General features: G+C 32.6%; 1 protein-coding gene across 1 annotated transcript; it reads right to left on the reverse strand.

Annotated features, from left to right (window-relative positions):
- Window positions 1-723: 723 nt before the first annotated feature.
- LOC143043094 (uncharacterized) lies at window positions 724-7,291 on the reverse strand. Its single transcript, XM_076215562.1, has 4 exons — window positions 7,226-7,291; window positions 4,221-4,741; window positions 3,443-3,546; window positions 724-2,078 (listed from the first exon to the last, which is right to left on the reverse strand). Exons 1-4 carry the CDS (start codon window positions 7,261-7,263, stop codon window positions 2,061-2,063), a joined length of 681 nt encoding a protein of 226 aa, XP_076071677.1. The 5' UTR covers window positions 7,264-7,291; the 3' UTR covers window positions 724-2,060.
- Window positions 7,292-13,263: the final 5,972 nt, after the last annotated feature.

A 13,263-nucleotide genomic window follows, 5' to 3' on the forward strand; every position in this document is an offset into this window, starting at 1 on the left:
TTAATTAAAGTATGGATGTAAGAGATTCTCAGTAACTGAAAACTATTTCAAAGCTAATGAAAATAAAATTGAGAATAGAAATGGGGAATGTGTCAAAGAGACAACAACCCGACCATAGAAAAAACAACAGCAGAAGGTCACCAACAGGTCTTCAATGTAGCGAGAAATTCCAGCACCGGAGGTGTCCCTCAGCTAGCCCCTAAACAAATATATACTAGTTCAGTGATAATAAACGCCATACTAATTTCCAAATTGTACACAAGAAACTAAAATTAAAATAATACAAGACTAACAAAGGCCAGAGGCTCCTGATTTGGGACAGGCACAAATGTGGCGGGGTTAAACATGTTTATGAGATCTCAACCCTCCCCCTATACCTCTAGACAATGTAGAAAAGTAAACGCATAACAACAAGTACATTTAAAATTCAGTTCAAGGTAAGTCCGAGTCTGATGTCAGAAGATGTAACCAAAGAAAATAAACAAAATGAACAATAATACATAAATAACAACAGACTACTAGCAGTTAACTGACATGCCAGCTCCAAACGTCAATTAAACTGATTGAAAAATTATGATTTCATCATATGAATATCAGGCACAATTATTCCTGTTAGGGGTTTAGTATCATACCATCATAACATATATGAGAAGAACATAATCCGTGTCATGCAAATAACTGGTTTTTGAATAAATGTATTTAGTTCCGATGCAAAGACCCTATAAGTGAATCAATATTAACGCCAAAATATGCAATCTTTAATAACCTGACAACAGTATCGTAACTATATCCCTTCTTAATAGTCTAATTAGAGGTTTTGTTAGTTTCTGAGGTGAATACTGACATTGTTGTGCTTTATAAAGAATATTTTCATTAAAAAATTGGATACCTGAACGTATAAGAAGTCTGAATGTTGAGCTATATTTACGAATGATGTCCTTATACCAATGATAAAATTTAGTAAATGTTTTGACTAGTTTGTGATATCAAAAACCCTGGTGTAATAATTTTTCAGTAATACATAAATTTTTCTTGTTAAAATCTAAAACATTGTTACATACACGAGCGAATCGTACAAGTTGAGATTTACAAACACCGTAAGATGGTGACAAGGGAACGTCACCATCTAAAAATGGATAACTAAATGGAAAACTTACATATCACTTGTTTAACACCATAGTGTAAAACTCTAACCATACAAGATTTGTTGTAAAAGCAAACAGACAAGGTCCTGATAATATACATAATGGATAAAATTAGGAATGCAAAGTTTGCGAATAATAAAGATCATTGCAAGCAAGGGGAATTTTCTAGTTATTTATTTTGGCCCTACATGGCAAGTTTAGCAAAACAGAAGCAATATCTACCTATACCTCTGGATGTGTTAAACAAATATTATATTTACATTAGCCATTTTCTTGTGTTATCAAACTGTTTGTAAATGAAAACTAGAAAACAGAAATGTACCATACTCATATATGCTCATATTGTAAAAACTTTGTAAAAAAGGATAATATTTTAACAACAGAAAAATAACATCAATATTTTTACATCAGCCAATTTTTTCTAATAACTCAATAAATTATACAGCAACAATTGTTCATACAACAAGAATAGTAATATATAGTGAAATAACTGTTTGCAATACAAATTTTACAAATCTTAAACATATGAAAAAAAAAGGTAAATCAACTTAACATTATCTCTATTGCTTCCAATCAATAGAATACAAAATAACATAAATTATGAAAATTATTTGATTCAAAGACAATTTTCTCCAAAACTTGTCAGTCATGTAATACCTAGTAACAAAAGTTTTGTTCTTGTTTACATGATTTAGTACAATCATTTTCACATTCCTCAATACTGTTGTATCTCTTAATAGCTTCATATACTCAAGTCTGGGGTGTTGTTACTCCAAAAACTTCCATAAGTTTATATTTGTGCACTATCCTTTCTTCTTACTCAATAGACTAGCATGCCATCTGTTGATGACTTCATTTGTTATACGTCTGATACTGTTGGTAATAGTTAACTATAAAACCATAGCAGTTTCAATTTTACCAAATCTTCTGAAGCTGGAAAGTATACAAACAAAAGTTCAATTTACTGGAACAACTTAGAAATCAACCTAGCTAGAAAATTTAACTTATTTTCCCAGGTCAATTAAACTTAATTCCATTGAGCAATGATTTGTACCTACACCAGCATGCCTATCCATATGATTGATAAGATGCAAAAACTGCATCAGATCATTGTATGTTTTCTGAACTTCTCTATTGGTCAAGTCTTAGTAGTTTTGAATCAGGAGTAATAACTTCATGTTTAATGTATATATTTGTTATCAAGAAGCTGGTAATACAAATAGTTTTAACTTAAGTCTAACTATGGTGAACATCTAAAACAAATTCATCTGGTACTAAAGTTATATTCATAATTGAGTTTTAAGGTGGTATGGGAGTCTAAAATAAAAATAATAGAATTTGTTCATACTTTGCCAAAACGTAGTATCTATTGATATATGTTGAAAAATATAATAAAAATGATAAGTCACCGCACATTTTCTCAAGCTACAGGAGGGGACAAAATGACACATGTTGTATGGATTATACAGGAAAAAACACCATTTTGTGATTAAAAACTAAACAAAATGATAAAATTGTTGAATACTACAGGAAAAGACAGCTTTCAGACACTGCTTTGAGAATATCAAAAGACTAGATAGGGTCACCGTACGTTTTTTCCGGCTAAAATACGAAACAGGAAAATTCCATGTAGAATCCTTCAGAAAATGCACTGTTTTAGAGTTACCTCCCCTTAAAATGCCAATTTAAAAAAAAACTAAAAACAACCAAAAATAGTGAACATTTGCAAAAATATTAATATTTATAAGTTATATTCTTATAAATTAGTTCTTATAAATGAAAATTCACATTAAATATCAGCATTCCTGCATCAAATTTTGCTAACTTGATGGAAAATCTAGACCTTTGGTTCTCTGTTTTTTTACGATCCAAGATGGAGGAAGACACCCATACCACCTTAACTGGCGAGTTTATAAACAAACATGTGTTATTGCTTTACTCATAACTTGAGTCAGCCAGTGTGCATAAATCAATGTCATGTGTTCCTTCTTCGATGTATTTGTTTACAATAAACTTCAAATATTTCAATCAGGGTGATTTTTCCAGAACAAGGCATTATCTTGTCGTAAAAAAATATACATTGGAAATAAACTTTTATCTTACAATTAAAAGTATTCAAAAACAGAAATCTGTGGTATGAGATATTGAACTAACACCATGACACACATATTCTTAGATCAATAAACTTCAAAAGTCATAATTCTATACATTATTCAGTCAGAAAAGGGTTAATTTTAATCTGATATACCTATGTTTTCAGTAAATGAACCCCATATATAAATAGACAAAATGTTTACCTGTTTAAGATAGGAGGAGTTTATGGCCTCATTTGTACAGCTCTCCTGGTCTGATTTATTTGAAGCATCAGTTGACAGGTTATCTTTGTTAAATGTAGGTACACCTAAAATATATATTAATTATACACCAAAAGAGTAAACGTAAAAAATGAAAATACTCTTCTTTCTAGAATAATTATTCTACTGTACAAATGTTAAACTGATCAACTAATATCCAATAACAATTACAGGCTCCATATAGTATTTTTCTTGGAGAGTACATGAACAAAGTCTGCAGTGTGACAACAATTTATACTCCCTATTAATTTTTGCTAATGATTTCAACTTTTACTTAAAATTACTTAAATCTTGCAAATTTAGGCTGACTTTGTATTCGTATATGATTTACACTCAACACTAGAAATTAAGATTAAGTTTTACAATGATAAGTTCAATTTCTCAGTGGGAATATGTTCTCTTCCTATCACTCCTGAGAGCAGATATATAATACCTGGTTTCCTTCACCTATGAGGACTCATTCCCCATTTAATTTTAATTATGGCAACTTAAATTTGGTAAATTGTGCAGTTCAAATGCTCTCTAATTTTTGTAACTTAACAAATTGTACATACTTAAATAATATGATGTGTACATCAGTAGTAATGCTTAGGATTCAAGTAAAACAAAAAATCAAAGTATTTTCCTTCCCTTTCCTTAATTCATCAAAATAATTCAATCATTTTATACGACTTGATCTTAATCCTAGGAAAACTATTTTTAGATTTATAACTTGACTTACAGAAATACTTTTCATTTTCCTCATCACTAGCCTTTTTATCATGTGAACTTACACCGGGCATTGCCCATTTCTGATATTCTGTCTCTTTCCCCCAACTTGCACATGTTCCATGACTTGTTTGTTCATAATGTGATGGCTCTGTTGCCTCTTGATCCGTGGAATGACTGTAAGCCATGCCTATGTTTTTATTTTTTGTATCAAGATAAGTAGAGTTACCATGTGATGCCATATTGTTAGAAACTTCAGTAGTACATGTGGCTGGATGTGAATATTCTTTTTTCCACTGTTCTGTAGTATTCTGATGTAAGGAATTACTTTGAGAAAGCCATTTATCTGAATGTTCTGAGGTATTTTGTTGCAAGGATTTACTCTGAAATGATCCCTTGTTCCATTGTCTTGTTGTTTCAAACTGTTTTCTTCTATCATGTTTGTTGTGGGCTACTCTCATATCCAGTTCTTTGTAAAACTTTTCAAATGCTTCAACTGCTCCTTTCTTAGAAATAAACCTCACAAAGATCATTCTGAAATGATAGTACTATTGTCACAGAATAGAAGTTCCTTCATAATGCAAGTTCCAAAGGGAAAAATTATTCTGGAATATTATTTCCACAGGAATAAATATTACAGTATATGTTCCTAATGGAATTAATGGTACAGAATATTTGTTCCAACAGGAACAGATATTATGACAATGTTTATAACAAAGTTTCGATTGGAACTTCTGTCAGGTGGAACAAATATACGTTGACACTATTACAATAGTTATACAACAATCCCTGACATGAGGGAATAGGTTACTTAATAACACTGAAAAGACCTTGTGAATTGTTGAACTTACTCAAGAAATTGTGTCACCTGACACCTGACACTTAATTGGTTTTAGAAATCAAGTAAAAATAGATAAAAAAAATCATAGCAGATACCCACATAATGATTAAGGGCAAAACCTAGTGGTCATTTGATCAGAAAATTGGCAACAAAGCAGCAACAAATCATCAGGACCTCATCAGGAACATTCATGCCATGTTTGGTTAAATTCCATTTAGTGGTTCTCTAAAGGAAGTTATTCAAATGTATTTCTCTTATGGTTCTATGGTTTACTAGGTCCCCCACTGATGGCCATATTTGATGAGGCAGCTGCTTAAAAAAAAACACATGACCAGCAGCACATAAGAAACATTCATGCCATGTTTGGTTACATTCCATTTAGTGGTTTTCTAAAAGAAGACATTTGTGTTTGTATTTCTTATAGGATCTTATGTTAAACTTTAGTCCCCACTGACGGCCATCTTGGCTGATGGATTGACTTCAAAGTAAAGACACTTGGCCAGCACCTCATAAGGAACATTTATACCATGTTTGGCTCCAATCCATTTAATGGTTCCCTTGTAGAAATTTAGAAATGTAAAAAATAACGACAAATACAACAGACAACAGACGCCACATGATAAAATAGCTCACATGGCCCTTTGAGCCAGGTGAGCTGAAAACAAAATGACAACTAACCCCTACAACCTAAAGACTTTAAACAATTATCATGTTTTGTTGTTTTTGTACTGTATTCAGTTTTACCATTGGAAAACCTGTAAATTCTTCAGGTATAGTAAATACATTGAATTGTTCTACTGATACATCAAAGGCTTCAATAAAATAAAATCAGTAAAACATTTGAACTACTATCCTGTTTACTCCTAAAAAAGAAAGAAAAATGAAATACAACATTATTTTTGTTTTATTCAATCACCATGATGACTTGGTTGATTGATATAATATGCCGGGGTCTCAACATATTAGTAAAATGTTATTTTGGTCAGATTTGGTGTTTTTACTGCTGCATGTGTTGTAATTAGCAGACTGGCAAGCTGAGATTTCTGGAATTTCGTCATTTATGTTGGAGACTATCGCTCAAAACAAAGGGTTGGTAGGTATGCAAAAGGATTATTTTTTCAAATTGATTGATGATTTTGTAAATATCTCTTAGGAATAAGAATTGTATGGAATAAAAAAGTAGAAACAAGAGTGCACAAGCTGAAATGTCTCGCCTTCTTTACTAATCATTGATATTATGTGGATAGACCTGAATATAAAGCTTTATTACAACTGTCACATAAACTCAACATTAACCAAGAAAACAAAACATTGATCAATGAACCATGAAAATGAGGTCAAGGTCAGATGAACCATGCCAGGCAGACATGTACAACTAACAATTCTTCAATACAACAAATATACATGTACCATAGTTGACTTATTGCTTATAAATTAAGAAAAACAGACCAAAACACAAACACCCAACACTTAGTAATGGACCGTGAAAATGAGGTCAAGGTCAAATAAAACCTGTGTAACAGACATATAGATCATAAAATATTTCCATACACTAAATATAGTTGACCTAATGCATAAAGTATAAGAAAAATAGACCAAAACTCAAAAACTTAACTTTGACCACAGAACCATGAAAATGAGGTCAAGGTCAGATGACACCTGTCAGCTAGAAAGGTACACCTTACAATCATTCCATACAACAAATATAGTAGACCTACTGCATATAGTATAAGAAAAACAGACCAAAACACAAAAACTTAACTATAACCACTGAACCATGAAAATGAGGTCAAGGTCAGATGACACCTGCCAGTTGGACATGTACACCTTACCGTCCTTCCATACACCGAATATACTAGACCTGTTGCATATAGTATCTGAGATATGGACTTGACCACCAAAACTTAACCTTGTTCACTGAACCATGAAAATGAGGTCAAGGACATTGAACTTGTGACTGACGGAAAGGTCGTAACATGAGGCATCTATATACAAAGTATGAAGCATCCAGGTCTTCTACCTTCTAAAATATAAAGCTTTTAAGAAGTTAGCTAACGCCGCCACTGTCGCCGTAGCCGCCGCCAGATCACTATCCCTATGTCGAGCTTTCTGCAACAAAGGTTGCAGGCTCGACAAAAATTAATCAGTCAGAAAAATAACAAATTTCAACTACCTACCCTGTGGTAAAATGAACCTCTCTGAAGTCATTAATCATGTTGAATTTCTCAGCAACAGCCCACAAAATGATAACAAACTGGATTTTTATCAAATTTATTACAATCTTCGTAACCACAATGAAGGGCAATAACTCCTAAATATCTTGGATATAGAGGATAAGTTTATACACAAAATGAATCAATCTTAAATAGAATATTTTTTATTTTTCATTTGTACTAAATCAATGACATGAACCTGTCTTGTCATAGTGTTGTGTCTTAACTGTTAAACATTTCTGTACCCTTAACAGATACTTTATATATATCTATATATGTTTCATTCATTAGGGCCTTTTAAATTGGAATTTATTACAATATTGAAGCAACAATTACATCGCTTGTATACATTATGTTACAATAACTTTTTTTACTTTCATATGTTCACCAAGCCTCAGACTATAAATTTGATAATTTAAATATCTCAATTAGATAAATCTGATAATCAGCTAGTACCAATGTATATATAATACCAACACTACTACAATGAATAGACAAAAGATCTTTAATTTAAGACTAACATTCCATCTAACATGGATTGAAAGTTAAATGAAGTTTAATTTATATCAAGAAAAAAAGATGTTAGGTATATATCAATGAGACCATAGCAAAACAACAACATCCAATAATTATAAAAAGACAACATACATTTTTCAATAATCGTGATAATCGTTGTAGACAAATAAACCCTTCTAGTCAAACCTTTATGTTCATTTTCATTGAATTCTTTCAACATCCACATCAGCTTTGAAATGTGTATAATAAGTGTACTAGAATTTCAATATGCTATGTTGAAAAATGATTTATTTAGACTATTCCAAACATCCTTCTACATCCGTGATCTGTTTCCATTCCCTTCATATGTATTTAGTATTTTACTACAATTCTTCATCATTCTGTGCTTTTAATGGAGGTGCTCTGTCCCAGGATGGGGGAGACATGAGGGCTACTCCACTATTACAGCATAGAAGTAACAGGGCTTTACCACTGTCCCCGGATAGAAATGGTTCCAATGTTACATGGAAGAGGTTTAAGGGCTAACAAAATGTTTGTCATTGTCTTTATTAACTTGCCACAAGTCAAGAGCCTGTAATTCAGTGTTTGATTTTTGGTTGCTACATATTTTCTTTATTTTTCATTTAAAAGCATATCATATGTCTCTGATTTACTTCTGAATATATTAAATAAATAGCAATATTCATGCATATAAAAATAATCAGTTTCCAACAAGTGAAAGTGTGAGCTACTACTCAATGATGATACCCCCGCCGAAATATTTCGATAAACAGGAAGTTGTTGAGTGCTGAATCTTATAACGTATCACAAGGTATAGGTAACTTATATAAATGCTGAAATCAAATTTTAGAAATTCTATTATTGTAGTTCCTGAGAAAAATTTTCTACTTAACTATTATGTTAAAAATGATACATGTGTTCTGTTAACAGGTAGTTTTTGAGAGATGAATCTGAAAATGTATCACACAGTATAGCTGACCTCTATAAACCATGTATCACACAGTATAGCTGACCTCTATAAACCATGCAACCAAATTTCAGAAATCCTAGTATAATAGTTCCTGAGAAAAATGTGACAAAATTTTGTTAAGTGATACATATGAAAACGCATCACACGGTAAAGCTTACAGTAAAATTAAACAATTGTTTGGTAAACAGGAAGTTGTTAAGTGATAAATCTGAAAACGCATCACACGGTATGGTTGACTTATATAAACCCTAAAACCAAATTTCAGAAATTCTAGTATTGAAGTTCCTGAGAAAATTACAAGGAATATTCATGGGATGGATGGACGGAATGACTGACTGATGCACAGACAAAGGTAAAACAGTATACTCTCCCTTTTTCAAAGCAGGGTGTAATAAAAAGTTATAAATCAACATTTATGTCAACATTATCAACAATTCAGTAAACAGAATCAAGTAAAATCTATCTAACAGCATTGTACTTAGGACAAACAAAAAAGCAATTCTGGTTATCCTCAACAGGGTGATTTACTGATTACAGTTTGCACAAATAGTGATCTCTGATAAGAAGTGATTGAATAAATGAGATTTTAGGTTGCTAGCATTTCTGAGTTGACAATGACTAATATTATGTTTCCTAACCCCATAATTGAAAGGTTTAGATATTTCATCAGTATTATAAAATTTGTCCAGCCAACTTTTAAACATACACAAACGTATATTTGACTTTAACTCATTATTTATAACATTATACTGGTACCCGAGATGATGTTCCTGGTGGTTCATTTTCTCTAGGATAACAAAGACTGTAACGTCCACGTACATCTGGCTTTAACTCATTATTTATAACATTATACTTGTACCTGAGATGAAGTTCCAGGAGGTTCATTGTCTCTAGGATAACAGACTGTAACGTCCACATACATCTGGCTTTTACTCATTATTTATAACATTATACTGGTACCTGAGATGAAGTTCCTGGAGGTTCATTGTCCCTTGGATAACACAGACTGTAACGTCCACGTACATCTGGCTTTAACTCATTATAACAGGAGTCATTCTCTGTTGCCAAACTTGATGTTGGTGTTTTTACTTGGCAAACATCATCTTCTTTCTTCTCTTTAAAAGTTTCATGAAATTTAAAAACAACAAACATTATGTTATGTGTTGTATTTGAAGCTTTGTGGACGTCCATCCGTAGTTTTACTGTTGCAAATTTAGCAGAGACAGGTAAACTGGTATTTAAGTCAGTAAAACTACTGATGGATGTCTGCAAAGCTTTAAATACAATACAGTTATCTCTATTCTAATGCAAAACAAGTTCATAATTCTATTTCGATAATTAAATCAGTGTAAAACTTCCATTTCTTCTTTGGTGCGTCAGAATGTAAAAAATTTGATAAAAAGAAGATTTTAGGTGCAACAGTTTTTCTGCTTATTAATGTATAAATTACATGTCAATACATTCTGCAGTTCAAAATGTTGGCTTTCTTAGTTACAGACAAGGAGATAGAGCATTTAACCAATATAACTAATATTACTAGGACCATTAAATCTGAACAGTAAAAAAGAAATTAGTCAAAATTGAGCTTAAACTTCATTTTGTAATCATTAATATCTTTTAACTCATTCGCCCCCAAGACATTTTTGGAAAATCAGGCATGTTCGAAAATTTGCAAATTATATGCAAAAGAGCAAACTCCTGATGCTGTAACTGATGCTCATCTATTAAACTACTTATTGGGATTTGGGGGCGGATGGCATGGGTGGGGGATGGGGTGGGAGGTGGAATATTTTCTCGTGGGTTTGAACCCACCCCCAGTGAAAAATGGTAATTTTCCGTCTATTTTCCGATTTCAAAACGACCTTGAGAGGTGAACACTGACAAGACTGTGTTTTTTTGTCATTCAAGTATTACCCTATAGTTACAGTAGTCCATTCATGCTAGCTGGGAGTATATTGGACTTCAGTGTCTTGCTTGGGAATTATTATTGTCAAGTCAGGTCTGCCTAAATGTCCGTTTTTATGGTTTTTTTGACAAAACGGTGACCTAGATTTAACAGACTAGATTCCTATTGGCCATATTATACCTCGTTGTGTTCCTATACCACCTATGCATGCACATATGATAATAGTTTTTACCAACAGTCACTTCCAGTTACGTAGTGGCCATCAAAAGTTGCCCACCCCCACCTGATTTTGGCTACTTTTCATGTTTTTTCCGATTTTGAACTCTTAAACGGCTTTCAAATGGCCAAATTTTCATGAACAGACATCTGAGAAGAGTTGATGGACCATGAACTGCTTGGTTGAAGTCCCTGCTATCATGACAGTTCAGTTGGGGCAGTTCAAAAAAAGTATGGAGGGTCATACGGGCCATCAAGTAATGGTTGTCGCCATCACGCCTACAGGCGGGATTGGGGGTTAAAGGGTTAAGAAGTCTTGTCAGTGTTCACCTCTCAAGGTCGTTTTGAAATCGGAAAATAGACGGAAAATTACCATTTTTCACTGGGGGTGGGTTCAAACCCACGAGAAAATATTCCACCTCCCACCCCATCCCCCACCCATGCCATCCGCCCCCAAATCCCAATAAGTAGTTTAATAGATGAGCATCAGTTACAGCATCAGGAGTTTGCTCATTTGCATATAATTTGCAAATTTTCGAACATGCCTGATTTTCCAAAAATGTCTTGGGGGCGAATGAGTTAAAAGATATTAATGATTACAAAATGAAGTTTAAGCTCAATTTTGACTAATTTCTTTTTTACTGTTCAGATTGTAAATTTATAAAAGAATCACTCGGAAATCACTAATAACTTCTGAGAAATGTGCATGAAACGGGAAATTCGATTTGAAAAAATCGCCAAGATGACCGTAAATCACAATCGAGAAGACCGTAACAGAATCAGCGATTCATAACAAGGCTGACCGTAACTGCTTTTAAGATGACCGTAATTTGTAAATGATGACCGTAACTTTTAAAGGATGACCCTCAATTCTAAGAAATGTCCGTATTAAATTTTATATAACTATCTTTTTGTATCAAATGATTAATTGTGTTGGTATACACAAGGATTTGTATAGTGTCTTACTATACAAATCCTTGGTATACACATATTGATATGAGAGTTTTATCCTATAGGTAGAAGAAAATAAGACGTGCTTCAAATGCAAAGATTACCATATGTATCTTTTTTACAGTAGAGGGTTTAATTTTTAAAATGAATTTGCCAAAAGACATGCAAATGAACAGGAAGGGAAAACATGCTACAAAAGCGCGATAAAATGACACCTTACAAGCATAATGAAAAAAATGCGGTGCACAGCCTTCAACTGCTCGACAACTGAAGATTTTTTTTGTTTCTGGGATTCCTTTTAATGACATATAATAAATACACATTTTTAAAAATGCCAAAAAATTGCATGTACACCCATTGATATTATATCGTCTTTCATTTTGTCGTGCAAATAAAATAACAGAAATATTTTGAAAATATCATTCGAATAAACTAGTGATGGTGAGCTCCAGCAAAGTAGATCCTTAAAATAGTATTGTACGAACAGCGTATCACAAGGCGAAACGTTGTTAATTTGTATATATACAGAAATGTTATTCATACAGTCAGGATTCTACTTCTTCAAAATTATCTCCCCATTACGCCAGTTCATGCTCACAAACGTAGAAATGAAAGCCATTGTAGGGATGACGCTCTGCCAATTTTGCCCTTGAAAACTGATAAATTTATCCACATAGCACCATTACGATCGATCGTTATATGTCAGTTATATTTTAAAAGACAAATGTATCTACTAGCTCATGAGCATTAGTTAATGATCTTGTCTGCATTGATTCAACTTAAAAATATTGTCTGTTCGGATGTCAGATGGAATTTTTGAAAATTCTTAAGCATTTAAAAAAATTCTTATTAAATATTTCGTGGAAGGGCAGACTAAACATTTTCAGTGGTTGAAGATTATAAACCCTAGTTATCACACACAAGAAAATCATATTTTTTCGAAGATATCCATTTTCATCATCCAAATTAAAAGACTGTCGTCAAAGTACTTTCAGAAAAAACAGCTATTCGAACACACCTACTCTGTTTTTGTGATTCATTAGATAGGTGTCTCACTTGACCCATATATTTCATCTTTTCGTACTGTCATTTTTTTACGTTATAAAGTCAACCTGTAGCTTTGATATATAATAATGATAGAATCTGAAGCGAGATGCTATATAAAATACTCTTGCTTTGTATGTTTTAAAGACAAAATATACACCCCAAACATGCCCTAACATAAAAAGGTGCACTCGATTTTTCTCTTTTCGATACAATCGTTACCTGTTTTGGGGAATTTTTTCTTGATTCACATAATGGAAGGGCAGACACGAAAATTTCTGAACTAAAAGATTGATATGTTCTCCGTCCGTGATAAAAAAAAATTCGGAGGTTATGCATTTTCTACATCCAACTTATAGATACTATATATAAAAAAGAAGATGTGGTATTATTGCCAAT

Source organism: Mytilus galloprovincialis, chromosome 8, assembly GCF_965363235.1.
Source record: "Mytilus galloprovincialis chromosome 8, xbMytGall1.hap1.1, whole genome shotgun sequence".
In the NCBI taxonomy this organism is placed as follows: Eukaryota; Metazoa; Mollusca; class Bivalvia; order Mytilida; family Mytilidae; genus Mytilus; species Mytilus galloprovincialis.

Bases quoted from the DNA above. Each gene is read 5' to 3' on its own strand.
- LOC143043094 (XM_076215562.1), bottom strand. From the start codon at position 7,263: ATGATTAATGACTTCAGAGAGGTTCATTTTACCACAGG. The intron at 4,742-7,225 runs GTAGGTAGTTGA...CTATCATTTCAG, and splicing joins GAGGTTCATTTTACCACAGG to AATGATCTTTGTGAGGTTTA. The intron at 3,547-4,220 runs GTAAGTCAAGTT...TATATATTTTAG, and splicing joins GGAAAATGAAAAGTATTTCT to GTGTACCTACATTTAACAAA.